This window comes from Argiope bruennichi, chromosome 9, assembly GCF_947563725.1.
Source record: "Argiope bruennichi chromosome 9, qqArgBrue1.1, whole genome shotgun sequence".
NCBI classification, from domain to species: Eukaryota; Metazoa; Arthropoda; class Arachnida; order Araneae; family Araneidae; genus Argiope; species Argiope bruennichi.
The window spans coordinates 39,994,114-40,017,388 of record NC_079159.1 but is presented as its reverse complement, the minus strand read 5'-3'; the positions used below and the strand labels follow the sequence as shown (position 1 = coordinate 40,017,388).

General features: G+C 26.0%; 1 protein-coding gene across 1 annotated transcript; it reads left to right on the top strand.

Moving 5' to 3' along the window:
* The first annotated feature begins 3,154 nt into the window (after positions 1-3,154).
* On the top strand, positions 3,155-22,809 carry LOC129984445 (26S proteasome non-ATPase regulatory subunit 7-like). The gene is made up of 8 exons (XM_056094328.1): positions 3,155-3,317; positions 10,395-10,582; positions 12,377-12,469; positions 15,505-15,602; positions 18,585-18,665; positions 19,096-19,187; positions 19,928-20,039; positions 22,424-22,809. The coding sequence occupies exons 2-8, from the start codon at positions 10,408-10,410 to the stop codon at positions 22,733-22,735; spliced, it is 963 nt and encodes a 320-aa protein (XP_055950303.1). The 5' UTR covers positions 3,155-3,317; positions 10,395-10,407; the 3' UTR covers positions 22,736-22,809.
* Positions 22,810-23,275: the final 466 nt, after the last annotated feature.

Genomic DNA, 23,275 nt, shown 5'->3' with positions numbered 1-23,275 from the left:
TAGAAGAAGCTACTACCTGAAATGAAAAAGTTTGATAACCAGAGACTAATTGTAGACAAATAACTAGTACAACAAAGCTTACTTTGGCTGTATACTGCTGCAGCAGAGACTAGTTTCAATATTTTAAAAGATGCAGATCAGGCTTGCTTCAACTGGTTCAGCAGCAACATTACACAGCCAAGGAGTTGGCTGAGTAAAAGAAATACAGTTAGGACAAAAATGCAAAAATAAAGACTGCCCAAAACATGACAATATGAAAAATTAAATATATTATCAAACAATATATATTACTAGCTGAATACTAATGCTTTATATTCAGACTTTCATGTATAATGAAAACAAATTCTGAAAACCAGTGACACTTATTGTACTGCATTTATAAATACTACTTCAGGTATCATTTTAAGTGAAACGCTAATTTAAGCATTCAAGAAATAATTCCTGAAACACAGATTAACACATCTGAAAATTAAACACAGATTAACACATCTGATTAAAATGAAACCCATGTCCTGCAAGATAATTTTTCAGAACAACTTGTAGGACATGTAAGATACAAATACTTCAATCGCATTAATTAAATATTTTTAAATATGAAGCAGAAATTAAATATTAGAATTGAAATTGTGAAAAGTTTTTTTGAAATGTAAATTTTAAAATTACTTATTAATAAAATGAAAAATGTTACTAATCACTAAAGCACTCACAGGAACAATTAATTAAAAATATGATTTGCATAACTTGCACTCTGAATTAAATGGGAAAGTAATTCAATTTAAATTTAACTCTACACAAGCATATGTTTTAACAATCCACTGATTTATTAAAAATTATTATTACCCATAATAACAAACATTTGATAATGCTGCTTCAGAAAAATAGGCAAACAAATTATTAAACGTTAATATTTTCATCAAAATACAATTAACATTTATTTAATTGATATAGCTTAAGAAAAGATTAGTTAAGCTCTTGAACTACAGAGTGGTTAATAAGGTACTCCAAGTTTGCCTGGTTATTTTGTGAATACATTTGGGTGGTTAACTGAGCAATATAATTTCATAAGCAAAATAATATATTAAAAAAATTCAAAACCAGAATACCTCTTCAGAAATATAGTTAAAAAAATTATTTCTGCTTATAGATAAATAATGTTTAAAAATCCAAATGTATCAGAATAGCCATTATGCAATTTCAGATTAAAATGCTAAAACATGTTATATTATCAGAAAAGCATTAAAATACATTTACACATCATGAAGTTAAAACACAACTGTAAAAAAAAAACACTATGTGTGTCAAAAATAAATAAATGCAATTACTGTAAAAAAAAAAAAATATGAAAATAAATTTAAAAGAATGCAGATTGTGTATAAAGTTTGTCATGAAACTTTACATATCATTATGGATGAATACAAAACCAGCTATTTTAAATTAATGTTTGTAAAAACAGATAAACATGGATATTATTGAAAACACTGAACATGGATATTATTGAAACACAGGGATACTCGCTTCAGGAGTGCATATACTATTAAAATTCTCATGATTTTCAATAGCATCATTTTGTAAAGCATGATCAGTAGGTTCAGATGAAATATTAGAGCTGTAGTCGACACAATTTTCCACACTTTCTAAAACTGGTCGTTTTTTATTAACTAATCTAGCCTTTTTTTTCTTTACCGATTTTTTGGATGGAATTCTACTTGTAGGAGGCTGGAGATTGATATGTTTCATTAAATTAACTGGCTCACCATTTGAATGTAATTCAACAATCTGAGCTGGTTCAAGAGGACAAGGAGTATAAACAAATGGAAAACCAGGGATAGGAATTTTTGGTGGTACAAAATGCATTTTACCATTCCAGTAACTGTTCAAATCAAATTTATTAGAAGTGTTGTCAACTTTTCTTCGCTTATTCTCATACTTTTCAGTTTCAACAAGATTTGCATTAGATAATTGATCAACATCAATATTTTTTGCATAATCATGATTTAACTGTCTCAACACAACAGCATTCATATCTGATGGTGAATCTGTGGATTTATTTGTCTCAAAATTAGAGTCTAATAAAGCTGATTGCTGCAAAATCGATTTAATTCTATTTGATCCTGCTTGAGGAACATATTCATCCTTTTTTACAGCGTTATGGTCTTTAGAACGCTTCAGTGAATCTTTAAATGCCCCATTCATACTGAATCGTTTCATCTTAATGAAATTTAGAAACATAGTTTTATTGTATGAACTCCTATTTTCGTCTTGCATGATCCTTTTTTCAATATAGGTAAGTGAATCTTTTAAAAAATGATGATTCATCAGATGCCTCTTCATTTCTAAAAATCCTTTCTTTTTATTGTTGTAACTTTCTATCTCTTCTGAACATGTAGGAGAAAACGTACATCGATACTTGAATCGTTTGCTGTATTCTTCAAAAATGTTTTCAATATAATGAGTAAAAAACCAATTTGGTAGTGCAGTAACATCGATAGAAGATTCAGTTTTTCCTTTGTCAGTTTCTTCTAATTTAACAGAAGGCTTTATTTCATCAATTATTTGCAGCTGCCATTTTTTAACACTAGTAACTTGCTTTTGTATTTTAGTCTGGATATCTTGGTCTTGCTGATTCACAACTTCAGCAGCAGCACATAATAATAATAACTGTTTTGATATCACAGAGTTCATTTTAAGCCTGCTTATATCCAAACCGTATACAACATATGTTTGATATATTATATTACAAATGTTTAATGGAGATAACAATACACACGACAGGAGTGACTGGCATTGTTTTGAACTAAACGAGATGTATGATGGACGAGATGAAATAGACGAGCAAGAATGAAGGTAAGGTATGTTCTCCGGCGTAACTAGCGAGATACAGGGGGAAAAAAAAACAGAAATGGGAAAAATGATATCAGGTGTTGCCAACTTAACTTTCAAAATAGCGTTGTAATATTTACACTACAATGTAAAAATAATTTTACCCAAAAAATATTTGAATAGAGCAATACTCACATGTAATCATCATATGTTTTAATGAATAGTCAAATCTATAGAAATAAATGACTTAAATTATATTTTCAGAAATTAGAAAAAATAATACAAGAAAATCCAAGTTTGGATAATTTTGCCAATCTGATCTGGCAGTTCTGCTAACGATATTTCAGTCAATTCATTCTTGTGACGGCTTTGAATTATTTTCATTTTATTGAAACAATTGTTCAGATCACGCTTTATCATTGTTAGAGATTATAAAAAATCGCAGTCTTGTATTTATTTTCCGATTCACATATTCTATCTATAAAGGATTTTTTGAAGTAAGTAAATACATTACATCCTTTAAATGCTGCATAAATTTGAAGAGCGGTTTTCTTTTACATAGCCTAAAATAATAGTAATTTGATTAAAATAATATTTTTCTTGTACATGTATCCCAAAGACAGAATTAATTTATGCATGTTACATTATTGACATAGAAAGTTGAAAAAAAAATACCTGTTTTATCATTTAAACAAAATGCGTTATAAATTATTCTTTTTTTCTTTGGTTAACAAGTATGATGATAGTAAAAAATTCATCAAAAAGGATCCTTTGATGCATTTCCTTGTTTTAGGCATCGCTGAATTTGATAAATACAAGTTTGGAATTTATATCCTTTATGAGTATTCTACCAAAAAAACAATTTTTTAAATGGCGAAAATTTACGTATTTTTTATCACTAAAATTGTTGATCTGTATAAAATTTCTCTAAATGTTGGTTCTCGTTATGCATGGGAACATGAGTGGGCTTAAATATGGAAAGAAATTAAAAAGTAAAGTATGATTTTCGGCCTTTATGACAAAATTGTAGATATATAATTAAATATTGCATAAAATGCAATCACAAAACACAAATCCATACTTGATTTGTTTAACTAAACATACCACTCAAACTAAAATATATTGTTAAAATCAAGGTAATGAGATGATTCATATGATTAAATTACTCTTATTAATCCCAGCTGTCTATTATTTTATTCATGTTGACCAATTTTTATGAGATTTATTTTATCAAAACAGAAGAAAGTAATATTCTAAATTATGATTGTATAATGATGATAAAGCATTCTAATTGGTTAGCTGTACTGGACAAAAATTGGGTTGTTGAGATTAAACATTTCATCAAAGTTTTATTTTGGATTATCCCTCAGAAATGTTTACAAAGGGACAGATAGCCTGTGATGATATATTTAGGAAACATGAACACTCAGGAAAAGTTGATGAAACCACACATTTGATATTTATTTGCAGGGAGTTGAAAACTCTGTCAAAGTTATTAGGAATGTATAGTGAAGAAAAGTTTAAAAAATTTCTCTCAAAAATGGATACTAATAAAGAGCAGTAGACCTTTATTGGCATATTTAGTTACTGTTAATTTTCATATAAAATAATAATTGACAAAATTGGTACAATGGTTATGACTGAGGGTTTTGGTTTCAGTTATCATTTTCAATATACAGTTGTAGATAGCATAGTACAAAGATGGTTGTTAAAGATGGCTAGTATTAATTATAAAATATATATACATAGGTTTGAACAATCAATTCATTGGCTTAAATAAGCAAGCAGTAAATATATATATATATATATATATAAATGTATATTTATACTTGAAAATTATTTTTGGCATTTAAAAGCTATTCATTTTCCAATATAGATGGCAAATTTACAGTTCATTACTTTTTCAGATTTTTTAAAATTATTTATTTATTTCATTTGAAAATTTTGTAAAATTCTTTGATAGCAGCACATAAAAAATTTCTTCAAACAGGTGGTCAGCCTACTCAGGAAAACCAGGCATCATCGGGGAATTCTGAGAAGTGGGGAAATTTATTATAAACCTAACCTTTTTATATATATATATATAAATTTGTAATTTTTATTGAACATGATAAGTTGCTGGTATTTTTTAAGTAGAATGAAACATTGTTGGCAACTAAGGAAAATCTAACTTTCTGAAAGTCTAAAACAAACTGTGGAAGAGAAGATTAACAACCATATCTAATTTCTTGTATATGTATAAATATATAACATTTTTGCCCAAAGTTTAGTTTGCTTTTTTTGAGAACATGTTATCGGCTTAATTAGCGAAAACAATTTTGCATACTATGGTAAAAGGCAGTCTAATTAAAGTCCAGCTCCTACTATGATTTTAAGCTGTAATGGATTTCTTTTATTTAAAATATATATTTATGGTGCTATCCCCTCCCTTTTTCTTCCTGCAAACATGAAATCAATCATATCACGTTAAGAGATTAAAAGTATGAATTTTGGGTATTAATATTCAGAACTGGTTGTAAAATATTGACCCATTTTTATAACTCTGATATAATATACTTTAATAAAATAAATATTTTATTCCGCTCATCTCGGATACCTTTTAGTTGAATTATGAAGTATCGGACATTATTGTTATATTTTCTATAAAACATTTTTATTTTTTTGTTTTTAAACATTATGAATACAGATTACTAAAGTCTTCAAATTAATGGATGAGAGGAATCAGCTGTTCATCCAGATTATTAATTTTTGAGGCTATTATTTATTGATGTGGAAAAGAAAATTTCATCTTGTAATTTGATAAAACTGAGAGAACATGAATTGAATGAGTCAGAAAAAAATTGTAATGCATGCAAATTAAAAAGGACATATATTTCCCAATAAAACTTGAAATAAAAAAAAAAAACTTCGGAATTAATGTTAAAAAAAGTTTTTAAATTTTAATTTTAATGCTTGTAAAAGTATACAATTGAATATTTTGTTGGATGAGTTTGAATTTAAATATCAAAGTATTTACACCATTTGAAAATTTTAAAAAATGTCTTTTTAATGATACCAGTTTAATAATCGTATAAATGTTTGCTGAATTTTGGCTTGGAATAAAAAAAATTTCTGCTTTCCAACAATAGACTACATTGTTGCCCTGAAATTGAAATTGTTTTTATTGTTTCACCAATACTTAATCTCAAGATATCCTTTTATTGTTGAAAGCTAATGAAGGAAGATTCTGTTAATATTTGCATAGTGTACAGGACAAATTATAAAATTATATTTACAAAACCACAAAATTTAGTTGATAGATGAACCAGATATTTACATTTCTAATTGCACTAGGATATTATGGGACTGTCTATTAGAAAGGTCCTTATACACAAAGAATAGAACTTTAACTAAGACAATTAAAATACAGCTTTATTGTCTGACACTATCATAGACATCAAGTAATGTTTAAATGATTTAACTGAAATTAAATATAATCAGTATCTTTGTCAAACCAGCTGGTCATCAATGGTAACAAATAAAAATGGTGATTGTTATATGATAATTACATTTTTAATATTGCTAAAATGTTATGGGACTAGTTTTCATTAGAAGGGTATATAAAAAACAGAACATATATCAAATTATTAAAACAATGCAGCATTCATGTATATGGTAATTTGAAGCTTAAAATATTTTTCAAGGAAATATTGAACATTAAATTATGCAGAAAGCTTTTAATTGGAAATAACACAAATAGTATTCCTAGTGAAACAGGAGGTCGCAAAAGGTGATATGCCAGTCTCGAAGAAAATATGCCTATCAGGCCTGAAGTTTCCCCAAGGTTGATTGGCTTAAAATAATGATATTCAAAGTTTCACAACTCAGTGAGATTTGGTCATAAAAGATGTAAACATTTTTTTGTTTATTTAAATTTAAAGTACCAAGAATAATTTACTAAATATGATTTAAAAGATGAAAGAATTGTATAAAATTTACATTTCATAACATTTTCCATAAGTGCATTTATTGAGGGAAATAAAATCAAATATAGTATTATATCTGAATCACAAATAGTCATGAAAACAGAATTTCATCCAATACTAAGATTTTTTTTTATAACAAGTCATTTAATGAAAAATTATACGCAGTTTTAATTGTATTTCAACAATTATCAATTCATTATAACAGAATATGAAAAATTGCAAAGTATTTACTATAAATTCCTTTTTAACTTAGTACTTTATTTGTCTGACTTAAACCATATAAATAATAACTGTAATCACATAGAAAATTATTTACTTTAAGTAATCAGTTAACAAAATTTGATGTTTTTCTTTTGGCTTGGAGACATGTTTCTCAGTATGATTATTTAAATCATTTACCTTTGCAAAACTCTCAGAATTTGCTTTGCATAGGAAACAAAAAACAAAACATTTTCATTTTTTTTACTTTATCTTGGTGCCATCATTACAATTTTCTGTCTTGAAACACCAGATTTTGTTTGGAAGAATCCAAAAAAAATAGACCAGTCTTGTCAACATTAAATATGTTTTTGATATAATATTTCTTAGCAAACTGATTTCAATTTTTCAATGACAAAAAATAAGGTAAATGCTTAATATAATGAATGGAACAATATGAAGTTTCTAAAATAGCATGATATAGCAATCTAAATTAGAAATTTAGAAATATTTTGTTGAAAAAACCATTAAATTAAATAAAATATATCATTAAAATTTGGGTGACCTATGATCCAGCTTATATAGGAACAATTTGTTGTCAGCTGAAAAAAACATAAATGAACTTTTCAAAAATAAAATTTATGAAAAAAAATAATAATAATAACCTTTGTTATTTATTATGGAATTAAAATTTAAACAATACAAAGTTTAAATTTTTATACGGACCCCTACAAAAAAATCCCACCGAGTAAAATGTGCCTCATCCTCTAATAAGGTCTATTTTTATGGGTCAAGTGTATTTGCATTAGGCGATAGGTAGAAGATGAATATTTTTCTCCAAGAAATATTCATCTTTATCTACAAAATTAAAAATCCCTCTTGATGCATAATTCTTTAAAATCACTATTTAGATGCTATGTTTGCAAATAAGTTCAAATATTTTTCAAAGAAAGTGAACTGATACTATATGTTACATGATAATAATATAATATAATAAAAATCAGTGATCATAAAAAAATAAACACTATAAGCTGCGAAAAATGGGGGGAATGCAACAGAAAACGGATCGATTGCCAAACCGTGGAATATGCAGCTAGAAGGTTAACATACTGTGATAAAGACTTCATTATAAATCATTATGAGATAACATTTTAGTATTCTCTTTTAAAAGGTGACAACTAAATCATTCCCAGCATGATTACTAAATATCTGGAAGACCAAGCTTCACTCTACATGTTTTTGTTTTCTTTCTTTGTAAAATCATGTTTTTTTGGAGAAAATATTTAGGTACAAATTACATATTGAACACATATGAATATTTTTCACTCTTACCTACATATAAAATGGTCATTTAAAAAAAAATCATGCTGGCACTTAGTTTAACATGTTATTTGAAACCATCTGCTATGTTATAGTACTCATTTTCCAGTTTATCTATCATTACTTATATATATTTTTAACTACATTCAATTTTATCATGATGATATTGGGTCTGAGATGACTCTATATAACATTGTCAGCATGAGAGCAGATAGGAAAAAAGCTCTAATAGTTATTAATTTATGTATGTGTGAAAAATCACATTTCTTCAGGAAAGACATATATATTATAGAGAGAGAAAAACTTAAAAAGCAAAACATTATCTAAATATAAAATTTGATTCAAATCATTATTGCCATTTCAGAGATACACAGTATATAGGGTTTCTCAAAAACCTTGATCGCGGCTTATTATTCCTTAAATATTGATCGTAGATATATACTGTAAATTACAAAGTTGCATAAAAAAAAGGGTGCAAAATGTTATGAAATCAATTAAAATTTTCAGGGGATTAAACTTAAAAAAATACAAAATTTAAATTTTTATACGGATTCCGTACAAAATTTCCAATGAGTACAATGCGCCCATCTTCTAATAAGGTTATATGCAAATTCCAGAATTTTATCATGAAAATTCTCTAAGATATTGTTAAAACAAACTTGGAGAAGGATCATCACAAATTAAAATGTAAATGTTTACAGCTTCAATACAGATGAGGCGACACAGGAATGCATCATAAGAAAATTAAATATGCTTCATATCTTTAGTTTTAAATACAAATTTTAAAATCTATGCTTCCTGAAAAATATTTTAAAATTTTATATCATGAATTATGGAATATAACTTAAAAATAGCCCAATCAGTGAACTTGTAAAAAATCTTATGTAATCTTTCATTAAACTAATCTTTCCTTTAGGTTATTATTTCTACAAATTTTTAATACCTTTGAAAAATAAAAATTAAAAAAAAAATTTGAATAGTAAATAAATAGTAAAATTATTATTTATTTATTCAATCATTACTTTCTTTGTTAATTTGTGTACGACTCCTAAAACATCATCCAACATGATTTTTTTTCTTCGCGAACTCGTATTCAGGTATCGAAAAGTAGTTTAAGTCGCAATGTATGTAGTTTTATATCTTTGAGACTTTTTGTGATAAAATGCTGAAATTTCGTACATGACCTTATTAAAGGATGTGTCACATTTTACTGATTGGGAATTTTTATTGTACAGGGTCCATATAAAAATGTCAATTTTGTATTTTTTAAAGTTTAATCCCCTGAAAACTTTAATTGATTTCATAGCAATTTGCACCTTTTTTTACACAACTTTTTAATTTACAGTTTATGTCTGCAATCAATTTTTCAGGAATAAAAGCCATGGTCATGGTTCTTGAGACACCCTCTATATATATTACACATCAGTTTTTGTTCATAAAGTTTATGTTATCTGTTGTATTACATTTATATTATTATTTTCTTTATGTTTGATTATACTTTTTTTAAAGATTGTTTTCAGGGTAAAGGTTTTTCAATATTCTTTAAAAGTATTATTGATAAAAAAAAAATTCACTGGTTTTATCCATCTGATCTATCCCCCATCCCCTGATGTAAAATTTCAGTTTATTGTAACTTTTGCTATAATTTTTTGTTAAATTTTTTAATGAATGGCTTATAATTTTTTTTGTTATAAAAATAAAAATAATATATTCTTTTGTAAAATTTTTTTTAAATAAATTATATATAATTGGTTTGATTTTTCACATTTGGGGGGGGGGTAATGTTTGCTTTAGACATAAAAATTCTTCCAATCCACCTTGTCTATGAAATATTCATATTAGTAGCAAGAAATGTCATATGAGATGTTTTAATTTACATTAATAAATTACTTATTATTATTTAATTTAAATTACATATGAGATGATTTTAATTACCTTAGTTTACATTTTGAATAATTTAATTTTGTAACAATTTTAAGACACCAAGTTTTAGAAGGATTTCTTAAATAGATTTGTTAAGAATTAATGAATTATGTTAATTTTTTAAATGCTTTGAATTATTTTTTAATGATACATATATTACTTTTACAGCACATTATTCAAGATGCCTGCTGCAGAACCATTGATATCAAAAGTTATTGTTCATCCATTAGTTTTATTGAGTGTTGTTGACCATTTTAATCGCATGGGCAAAATAGGCAACCAGAAAAGAGTTGTTGGCATTCTCTTGGGATCTTGGAAAGGCAAAGGAATCTTGGACGTATCCAATAGCTTTGCTGGTACTTATTTTTATTTCTTTTTTAATGTTTAATAAAAGTTATTAAAATTTGTAACTTTGATTTTCTGATATTATGTTTGGAGTGAGATATACTAAGAAACCATAGAAAAATAATTTTCCATTCATTATTAAAAATAGTTAAGCTGCATTTTTTTCTTTATATCTGAATATTTAGTGATATATTTAAATCTTTTTATTATTTTCTGTTTGTTTCATTCTGAATATTATACTTATTCATTAGTTTTTATCATCAATTTGATTTAAATTGGTATTTATTAATATATTAATTTTCTAACTATATAAAGTTAGATTTTAACTATTTCTAATATATTCAGAATACTATTATTGTTATAATTTCAGAATTGAGTCGTTTTATGTGAACTTTTACCAGAAGAATATTTTCTTATTAAGAATTTTTTAATATTTATGATTATTTCTTATTAAGAATTTTTTAATATTTATGATTATTTCTTAATAATAATCATAATGGATATCAGTAGAATTCCTCAATACCATACACAGAAAATGTATACAACATATACATAAAAATTTAATTGTAGGGGCTTAAAATGCTGTTCATAAATTGGCAAATATATTTTAATGAATTCTAATTGTAAATGCAATACCTGATGTTTTCACATTAAGCATTAATAAGAGTATCTCTGTTATTTTTCATTATTCATTTGCCTGATATAGATTGCTTTTGGTATAATAAAGAGACATTTATAATTATAATGCGAAAAAGATTATTATAAAAAGAAGAGTAAAATTTTTTAGCATAAAAAATTAGCAGTATATTTCAGCATAAAAATAGTACCAAAGATGATTGATTTTAATGTTGTCTTCAAACTGAGTTCATATATTTATATTTTCTAATATAAATTGAATGTACCTTTTTTTTTTTTTTTTCTATATGATGTTGAAGAATTTCATTGATATCCATTGTAATTTTTATTATTAAATTTATAAAAGTTTGCTTAACCCTATTTTAAATTTACATGAATGTTATCTTATGCTAACTCTGATTTCTTCTAATTTTTTTATATGGAACAAAAATTGCTATTTATATTTTCTCCATCATAGTTGATGTGAATTAAATTATATTTTGTTTGATTCTATATAGTAATTTTTTGGTATTGTAAGTATTTTTAAATATGCTTTTGTATTTTTCATCTTTTTAATTTTATAATTGTACAGCTTTGCATCAGCATGCAATCAGATTAGCCAGTTGTTTCTAGATAACGGTTGTTAAATTATTTGTATATAATATGTGTGTAAAATTATTTCTTTTGTTGCATATTATTGATGCTTTAATTGATATCACTATCTGTAATTCATTCAATTTAGCCTACAGTTAGAGTTATAAAGTAAAGTTCTGGGTTCTTTGTAAATGTACAAGATTGGAGGAAAGATAATTTTCTTGAAAACTGTTTAAATTATATTCAGGATCATACAATTGTGCAATCTGTCCATGAGGTAACTTAAGATGAGAATGTGATATTTTGAGATAGACAACTCAGTGTTCTCATATGGATTATTTATTTTTTTCAGAAAGAAGAAATATAACATCTGTACGAATTGGAATTTATTAAATATAGATTCATATGTATTGTAAATCACCCAATCTATACCAACCCAGCATCAAAATTCTATCTTGTTGTTGATTTCATTCTAGGGAAAAATTAATGTCTTTTATAGAGCACTGATTTTGATACTTTGAATTTAAAATAGATGATAAAATTTAGTGCTCAAAGTGATATTTATAATGATATGGATTTTTTTTTTCTTTCAATAGTTCCATTTGATGAAGATGACAAAGATAAAAGTGTTTGGTTCTTAGATCATGATTACCTTGAAAATATGTACAGCATGTTTAAGAAAGTCAATGGTAAGTTAAGATGGATCTTATTGGCCTTTTTCTTGATGCGGGGGATTGTTTGGTTTTAATTTCATTCAAATAATCTGGCTGATGTGATAAGAAGACTACTTCTCTAATAATACCTTAGAATTATTAGATAATTTCAAATTATAATAAAAGTGTATTTAAAATTGTTCATGATGAATTCTTTTAATTTGTTGAGTTAGTAAAGTTACATCTAATCAGTAACAATGCTGATCTGAATTTATAAAAATATAAATCCTTCATATATGTAATGTAGAACATATAGATGACTTAATAATTATATCATCTATATGTAAGTAATTATTTTAGTCATTGGATTGAAAGCTAGTAATTTTACTTCCTCTTACCTCTGAAAATCTTATGAAGGAAAAATTTAGAATACTGTTATGTGAGGGATTCAAAATTAATGAAAATTTACTGAATTGGCAAAAATTTTATAGTAAATATTCAAAATATATAATTTATTTACAGTAAAGAATTTTGCTAAGATTTGCTTGTAATGATTTAGATGCTTTCCAGAATAACCATGACTTATAAAGTGTGTGTTCATTTGTAATGCTTGTGCATAGTAAATTTTTTGTATTTATAACTATCGAATTCTAATTATTAAAACCAAAAGTGAATATAGAAATGTTGGATACAAATTTTTTTTGATGTATTAGAAATAAATAATTATTCATATAAAAAAATCTTTAGTTGGAACTATTCTGTTTTAATATGTATTTTATGCTATTCAACGTGATTTTTCAGAATTCCAGGTATTGTTTAATTTAGTAATAATAATACAATATTTTTAATTAATTAATTTGCAGAATCATTCAACAGATCAGTTTTTGTGTGCCACTAGTTTTCAAATATATTTTGAAATTTAGGATTGATAATAAAATGAGAGAGCTTATAAAAGCATTGTCTAATAAACTTATTCAGATTGACAAGATGCATATGTAAAATATTTTTTTATTATTATTTTGCAGTAAATATAAATAATCCTAACTTTGAAATCTTGTTCTTAAATATTTGAAGCTGTTGTAGACAAAACTATATTCACATTTAATTTCAGATAATTTTCTCTTAAAATTTTATAGAAGGATGATGCATATAGTTCAATAAATCTGTTATGTGTATTTTATCAGAAGATGTATTTGCTTGTATTACTGGAAATAGAATACATGCTATTGTATTATATTCATTTGTTATGGAAAATTTATAATTTCACTTAAGAATAGAAACATTCTCTTGTATAACAAAAATATATTTTAGCGAAGATATATTGATTATAAAAATGCTTTTAGGGGGGGGAAATGAAACAAAATGTTTTGCTTAAGAAGTTGCATTATGTTGCTTCTCCCCCCCCCCTTCATTTTTATGCATAGGGGTCCCCCTCCCTTCACACAAAGCATTAGTTGCCTATAATTTTCATTTTAAAAATTGAATAATTATATTTTTTTGTAACTTTGCTTTTGCATCATTAATTTTGATCCTTGAAATATTAGAATTAAATAAGCTTTAGAATTTTTCTTACATTTTAAAATTTGTTTAGGAAAAAGGAAATTTCCTTGGTTTTTATTTGTTAAAAATGTATAAATTATTAGTAATAATCTTTTTATTACTTACATTTAAAGACAATGCATAATTAAAAAATTTTTTAATTCAAAATTTAATTAGATATCAAAGAAGGTAGAGAAATCAACATTTGCTAAAATGTATTGCAGTATTTTGTGAATGGGTAGTTGATTTATTGATATAACAGCTATATTTAACTAAGCTTTTTCTAGTTTGTTTTGTGAAATATTTGTTTAGTTAAACCTCAATAGGTTTACTTACCTATCCAAAATGCTGTATGGTGCATAAAAACTGCAGGGAAGATTCTCAAAAGCATGCATGTTGCAATATAAAAAAAAAAAAACATATTGTCATGAAATTATAAAATATGGAACATGCTTATCAACATCATAAAAAATTTAGAAAATGCTGACAAAAATTCGATTAACATTAAGCAAAAATTAATGAAAAAATTAATAATAATACAGTAGAAAATATTAAATCTGTAAAATACATGTAAAGAGTATTTAAAAAAAATCAATCATATCCTCTTTTAGAGGAATCAATCATTCATATCCTCTAAAATTCTAAGTCTGTTAAGAAAATTCATTGAAAGTTTTTGAAAATTAGAGTACAAAAGGAGAGTTGTCAAAAGAGCATTCTAATGTAACTATTGATCTACTCTTTCACATTTCCAAATCCAGCACTCCAAAAGAAGATACTTAGCATTTCCTTCAACTGCTCCACTTTACCAAGAATTACTTCTGATATATTTTAATGATACCATATCCAGTAAAAATATTTTTTTTTTAAATTAAAACCTGTTTTTAATCCCTTCTGGTATACTTTATCAGAAAATTTCTTTGTTGGTTATCTGTCCTACCAGAAGTCCATAATACTTTTACTATACAAATGCTCTAAATTGAGTTTCCGAATAAAAGAAATATCTAATCACATATAATTTTTGGTTGCAAGATTTCAAGTTTATTTGCTCTTTTATTTCCTATATGTCCCATGTGGGCTTTCATCCAACTTAATTCCTTTATCAGATTTACTTATTTTCTTTTTAATATAATTTAAAATATTCCTTTCTTTTTTCTTTTTCTTTCATTCAGAGAGTCTAATGCCCTAAAGAGTATATTTTGAAACTGAAATGATTGTGCAGTGATCTTATTGCTGTTCGATTATAAATTCTATAGCAAACTTTATTGCCAAAACTTCAGTTATGAACACGAAATAATGATGTAAAAGTCTAAATAATCTATTTTTAAATTTCGATCTGTCAGTAAAAATTACAAGGCTACAACCAACTTTATCAACTATTTGTACTCTGGAATATAAAATATCTTATATTGTTCATCTTTTACTGTATTTTGAGAGGTTTTTTCCATTTTTCAATTAAATTTCCATTGTTTGCATTATGTAATCTCTTTTGTATTAGATGCTTATATGCTTTATAAAATTTTTATTACTTTTAGCTCGTGAAAGGATTGTAGGATGGTATCATACTGGTCCTAAACTTCATCAAAATGATATTGGCATTAATGAGCTGATTAGAAGATATTGTCCAAATTCAGTAAGTATTTTCTTGTTTGTTAATAATGTAAGCAAAAGTTTTTTTGTTTTATTATCTCATATATATAATATAAATGCATATAATTTTTACTATTGATTAATTATAGAATTAGTTTTCTTCTTATTATGTCCTTAAAAGCACAGAAATTCCTGAATAGTTCTGTGGAATTCGACATATTAGCTACAAATGCTCAAAATGGCATTAAACTTCTTTCTAGTTATAAATATTTGTATTTTATAGCTGTTCATATTGTCAAAATTTAATTTAATTTTATTTATGGTGATTTGAATGATCCAAGTTTTAAAAAAGAATGGCTTTTCTTTTCCTCCGCTGTTCCCCCCTCCCCCAAATCTTTCAAAATGTATAACTACGATCTTCTAAGCACAAATTTATCATTAGAGCTGTAAATATATGAATAGTATCCAAAAGAATTTTCTTATTCCAACCTTTAACTAACTATGGATAATATAAATATTGCAACAGCAGAATATTTATATATTTGCTTACAGACATTTAATTGTTGCTATTGCTGAAAATTAGAATTTCACCACACCCAACTTTATTTGTTAACTTGTCTCTCTTCTGGTCACTTAGCTGATCTTATAATACCTTATACTATTCTATATAAGCCAAGTTTGATGCGAAGATTGATTTTTACTCAGGGTAAATCAGTATATTTACTGCTTTGATGGTCAAATTAGCAGAGATCTTATTTGAAAAGATGGCAGGTGAGGGTCCCCCCCCCCCTCGAAATCATTTTAAGATGATATTTTCTGTTTACTATATGCTGTAATTGATGAGTTGAAATTTAAACAATTGCCATGGTAATAACAAAATAATACTAAGGTGCAAATGCCCTCCTTTTCGGGCTGGCTGAATGAAAAAGAAAAATCCATCTGTTATCATTTCATTATAGAGATGGAAATAGGAAGACTGATCATTTGTCTTTATGTTTAGAATATAGGGTAATGCAAAATACAAACATCCAATTAATATGCATTTTTTTTACAAATAAGTAGCAAAGTGCTTCCCATCATTTCAAGTAATTAAAAGATACGATTTACTATCCACTACCCTTAGAACGCACCTCACTTTTCTTCACTTAACAGTAATTAGTTCATCTATCATGTATTGGGTAATTGGGAAGGAAAATGTCACTCTTTTGGTTAAAAGAAAGATGGATGTACATCAGACTGATATTGCAGCTATAATGCTGAATCAGCAAAAGTAAAAAAATTTATGTTGTAGTAGTCTGTACTATCTGTAGATAAACATTTGATTAATCAATTGAAATCTTAATTGCACTTATTTTATGCTAATCTAATTGATTTGTGGAAACCACTTAGCTTTTTACTAAAAATTACCCTAATAATTCAAATTTTTATCAATTATTATTTTAATTGTAGATTTTTTAATAAGACAGTAAAAAAAAGATGTTTTGGATTGATAAGAAGTGGAATAAATAAAATTTCTTCAATTGCTTGCAGGAATGCTTTGTAAACAGGGAAAATTGACAGAAAATACAGGGAATTTTAAGTTTTTTAGTTATTTTTTTCTCATTTAAAAAAATGTCGATTTCTACAGATTGAAAGGCTAAAAGATCGTAGTCATAGCTTAAGAAACAAAACACCATTTGCGATTGTGTAATACAGAAACTCCCCCCTTTTTTCTTTCTGTATAGATAATTCTAGTTTTGATTTACCTAACAGTTGTTCTTTTTCCATGAGTTTCCCAAATTGCAGCTAATGAGCATCACAAGACTAAGGTAATTGCATGAAAGAATAGAATACATTTTCCTGGCTGGAACATTCAGTCTGGAGACACATTGTAGTGGTGTTTAGTTTAGCATATTTGAGTTTATTGAATGGTTTGTTTATTATTTTAGAAACTATCTGCTTATTCAAAGTAGATTTGAGATTTTTTTTTTAACATTAGCTGATCAAAAACCCTATTTAATACGAATTGAATGGATTAAAAAATTTGATCCTGGTTTTGGTGAATAAGTTCGAGAAATTCCACAAAATCCGTTTGTTGCATACTGCTCACTTTGTAAGAAGATAATAATCCTAAATAATATGGAAAACTTGCACTAACTAGTCATGCCAAAAGAGTAAAACATAAAGATTGACTGCCAGTTCAGAAGAGTCAACATTGATGTTGAACTTAATATTATATGAATTAGAACTGAAAAGGAATACAGGAAAAGATGACGTGCCAAATCCGAAAATGTCAATGTTCGAAAATAAACCGATTTCAAAATTTTTTGTTAAAGAACTATAAGGATCAGTTCCATGAAATTAATGGTTGAAAAATCTGCAGAAATTTATGGCCAAATACATGAATTAGTAAAATGGAATTTTAAAAAGTAATTTTAATTTGTAATGTTTTTTTATTAAGTGATCATTAATTGATTTGCATCATGATAACAAAAATGTTTTGTTTTATTTCAATGTTCTGTTACTTAATTTTCTGTTACTTGCAGTTTAAGGGCATGCAAATTAACATATCCCTCCCTATTATATATAAACTTTGTCTTGCTAAATTCTAGATTATAAATAAAGAGAAATTGTTATTTTTTTCATGTAAATATAAATCTTCTTTTAATATGCTATTATTCTGAATAATGTTAAATTGTTGTTCCTTTCCTTGCTTTTTCCACCCCGTAAGGCATTCATATTGCATTATAACTAGTACATGAGTACTATTCATGTGTTTCCTTGTATCTTGAATATATGTAAGGGAAAACAGGGAATTTTTTTTGCAATTCTGAATGGCAAGCCTGGCAAAAGATATTTGCATTATATCTTTTTATATAGTTATAAATAACTTCATATATAAATATTTAGATTCCGATTTAAATTTAAATTTTCACTTCACTAGCAATATGAGTGCTGCTTTGTATTAATACTGTGCAATGATTTATTATATATTTTGTATTCTTTACTTATGATTAATTTATAATCAATGACTTTTATGTTTTAGGTTTTGGTCATAATAGGAGCTAAGCCTAAAGACCTTGGTTTGCCCACTGAAGCATATATTGCTGTTGAGGAAGTTCATGATGTAAGATTTAATTTTTTTTCTTGATTTTTATTGAATTACATTTGAAATACAATGAAAGAAATTCTTATCATATGTCATCATTGATATTCAATAATTAACTATATATTTTTAGAACTTCATATTTATTGCCATATTTTAAAAATATGATAAAATGTTTATATATTGTGGCATAAAAGTTGTTATATTTTATAATTTATATGTTACAACCTACAATGATTATTAAAATTTCAGCAATATAAATTTATTATTCTTCAAAAAGTATAAATAATTGAATAAAAGTTTTGTGTTATTATTAAAGATAATAAATATATTGCTATAAATAAAATTTATTGTTTAAAAATATATGGAATATATATATAAACATATGAAATAGGTAATAATATTATATATTATTAAATGTGAAGAATAATGATGAAAATTTGAAATTTAGGATGGAACACCTACAACAAAAACATTTGAACATGTATCAAGTGAAATAGGAGCAGAAGAAGCCGAGGAAGTTGGTGTGGAACACCTGCTGAGGTAATTTACTTTTGCAAAATTTGTTTTTTCAACTCAAATATTTGACTGATTTTATATTTATTTCAAAAAAGTTAAAATTAGTTGAGAAACTGTTCTAATCTTTTGTCTATCAGGTGCATATCTATCATCTAATATCTATCAAAAATAACAAGTGTGTGAGTATGTTTAAAAAATCTAAAACATTTAACATTATGTTTCATAAATTTCACATTTAAACAAACAAAAAATACTTTATTACTATATGCATCTTGCTATTGTACTCCACATTGTACTTTGATTTAATAATCGAATCATTCTGGTAATTTTTTTTTCCATATCTCAATTCAGAATTTTATATATAATATACTCAATTATCCACTCAATTCAGAATTTTATATATAATTTTATATATAATACATTTACCTTTAAGACCAAAGACAGAAGAAAATGGAAATTCTTAATGAGCCAATAAGCCAGCACTTAGCCATAATATTTTGAAAATATGAAAGTGGTGTGATATTGAATGCATGATAATATGTCTTATAAATTTGAATATTATAGGCTTCATGTAATTTTGCATCGTAAGGGAAATTGATGTTATAGCATTCGGTGACAAAGTAAAATGTGACATATCATTCGATATTGAATAAATTAAACTGATGCCAAAAATAAACCAACTATAATCAAATTATTATATTTTTTAATTGAAATTTTTTAAATTATTCCATGTGTAAATATATTAATTTACTTTCCAAATTTAGGGATATAAAAGATACAACTTTGGGTACACTTTCTCAAAGAATAACCAACCAGCTAAGAGGTTTAAAAGGCCTTCATTCTCAGATCACAGATATCAAGAACTATTTAGATCAGGTAAGCAAATTTTTTAATAAGATTTATTATGACTTTCAACTGTTAATATTATTTTATCCTCGGGTCTAATTTTTGAGAAAATTTTAGATGATTTTTTTTTTATATTTCTCTTCATAAAACTTTATTTCATTTAATACCATTGCTGCATACATCAGAGTGAGAAGCTCTCTGGTAAAATAAAAACCCGTAATAATTTTTCAGCAAGAATTTTGGAGAGAAATATAAGTTCAGAAATGTCCTTTCAGCATTGTAATTTTCTGTTTTTAAATTTTGCTGTCGTTGAATAACTTGATTATAATATAATTGGTCAATTTTAACAATAATAAACTCATTATTTGTTAATAATTAGATACATTAACATAATCAGTTTTTTAAAATTTTGCTGCTATATATTTAATTGTATACTTAAAAAAGAAATTTAAGAAGTTGAAGTTTGTAAATGCTATTAATTTTTTTTTAATTCTTTAATAAAACTATGGAACGTAGGTCCTACTTTAACTGAGTTTAAAATTTTGTATTTATGAAATTTCCAAGCAGTTTGTAATTAATTTTTTGTAATATGATTTTTAACTAATTAGTACTGAGAATTCTGTCATTTTTTGAGAAATGTATTAAAAAATAGAGTAATCAGTACGTTGTAGTTCATAGCATTTCTCTTTTTTATTAACAAAATAATGCGACTGTGACTGTTTAAAAATTAAATTTAAAAATTATTAAATGTATTCTCTTATTCCATTTCTGAATTTTAGGAGAGCATATTTGATTTTCATTGTGAAAATGATTTCTTAGTATGAAGATTAGAGCTCAAGACTTAATTAAAGAAAGCCATATCATCTCTATAGGTCTAAAAAATTAGTCCCAAAGATGTGGTTCAGTTGTATTTGCCATATATTAAATTGTTGTGTTTGTTGAACTTTTATATTTTAGAGACATTGTAATTTTCTTCGTTTTGTATTTAATATGAATTGTCAGGATAAAAAAAATTAATCCTGATTTTGCTGAAAGGGTTCAAGAAGTCCTGCAAATTCCATTTGTTGCATACTGCTTGCTTTGTGAAAAAATGATAAGTCTAAGTAATATGGAAAATCAAGCACTTATTATACCAAAAAGAGGAAACAAATTTGCATGTCAATTCACTAAAAGTCATAATTAATATTAGACTTTGTATCTAAAGGAATAAAAGAGAAGGTGATATGTCATGTTCAAAAGCATCAACTTTAATGTCTGAAAATAAACTGATTTCGAAATTTTTAGTTCAAGAACAATAATTTAAAACTAAATTTTTATAGGCGTTAAAGCTTGTTGTTGTCTCATTCGTCCTTTAATGCATTCAGTGATATGTCAGAAATATTTTCACATATGTTAACTGAAAGTAAAATAACTCAAATATGTACATTAAGCCGTACAAAAATGTTGTAACTTTTTTGTTAAGGTGTAGCTCCATGAAGTTGATATCTGAAAAATCTGCAGAAATTGATGCCCAAATATATAGTTTGGCAAAAAATAAATAAATAATAATTTTTTTGTTAAGTAATTATTAAATTATATATATCATAATAACAAAAATGTTTTGTGTTTTATTTCACCAGAGTCCTTAATTTTACTTGGCTTACAATTAAAGAGCATGAGAGGTAATATATCTCTTCACCCCTTAAAATTTGTTTTTGCTGAATTCTCGAAAATAAATAAAGAGGCTATTTTTTGTATGTAAATATCAAAATTCTTTTAATATGCTATTATTTCAAATAATGCTAAACTGTTGCTTCCTTTCCCTGCTTTTTCCACTCCTCAAAATCATATTGCATTATAACTAGCGCATGAGTGCTAATTTTGCATTTCTCTTGTGACTTGAATACATGTACCGGAAAAATACACGGATCCCCCCCCCCCAGATTTGACTGGCAACCCTGTTTTAGAACCTTTCATTCATTTTTTTTTCAGTGATAGGTATCTAAATAATTGATGAATTTTTCATATACTCCTTTTTTATATAATTAAGAAATAAATTACCTTATAGAATAATTTAAAAGAAAGATTTCCCTCTTCAAAGAATGATTTATATAATTAACCTAAAAAGACAGTTTCTTACCACCACAAATTTTTTCTTCCCAAGAAAAAAAAAAAAGAAATTGAAATCTAATGGTTAAATAAATACATGTGATGCATTAAATTGCTTTAATATATATAGATAAAAAAAAATTCTTTTCAAAATAGAGAGCATTTATTTTAAAGGGGGTGTAGGTAGAAAAAATGTTTATTCATCATATCTGATATTCTGTTTTAAACAATTTTTACTTTACTTTTTAATTATAACTTTTTTCACTTTGTAAATTTGGTTACTTTCAGTTAACACGCTAATTAATTCAATCCATTGTAATTTCTAGGTGGTATCTGGTACATTGCCAGTGAATCATACCATTATCTATCAACTCCAAGACATTTTCAATTTGCTGCCTGATGCAAGTGTGAGGGAGTTTGTGAAATCCATGTATGTGAAAACAAATGACCAAATGCTTGTTGTGTATTTGGCTTCTCTCTCACGCTCTGTTATTGCCCTGCACAATCTCATCAATAACAAAATTACTAATAGAGATGCAGAGAGGAAAGAAAGTAGCAAAAAAGAGGATGTTAAAGAGAGAAAAGATAAAGAGGATACCAAAACTGAAGATAAAAAGAAAGATGTTAAATCTAGTTAAAAGACACCGTATTGCATTTCACTATTTTATTACCTATTCTGTGTTACTTAATAAATATGCTTGCTTTCTTGGAATTTGTTGTAAATAAATTTATATTAACACATTTTTTAAAATTATGATGATATATATCTGACCTTGATTATTGTTAGTTGTATCATCAATTAAAATTTTAACTAATGGAACCGCCATCTCGTAACATAATTAAAATTCTTTCAGAATTTTAATCAATTTCTACTAATGACTTCACTCTTCAGTAACTTGCTGTGTTGCTTACTAATTAAGTCTAATGACTGGTAATGGATTTAATTGACTTTGAAACAATATATAGATAATAAATAGTTTGTATACTAATATCACTTCAATTTTAGATCCCAATTCACATCAAAATCTCACAAAATAAAAACCAAAAGAAATTTCAACAGAAGAAAGAAATTCTATTTTAAATTTTGTTACTCTGTAACTGTCCATATTTATTAATTCTGCATTAACTTCTATTAATTCCCCCTTTTAAAAATCTTCCATTCCAACTAATACAAATCT

Coding starts and splice junctions, on each gene's coding strand:
- LOC129984445 (XM_056094328.1), top strand. CDS start 10,408: ATGCCTGCTGCAGAACCATTGATATCAAAAGTTATTGTTCATCCATTA. Junction 10,583..12,376: donor CGTATCCAATAGCTTTGCTG/GTACTTATTTTT, acceptor TTCTTTCAATAG/TTCCATTTGATGAAGATGAC. Junction 18,666..19,095: donor CTGTTGAGGAAGTTCATGAT/GTAAGATTTAAT, acceptor TTTGAAATTTAG/GATGGAACACCTACAACAAA.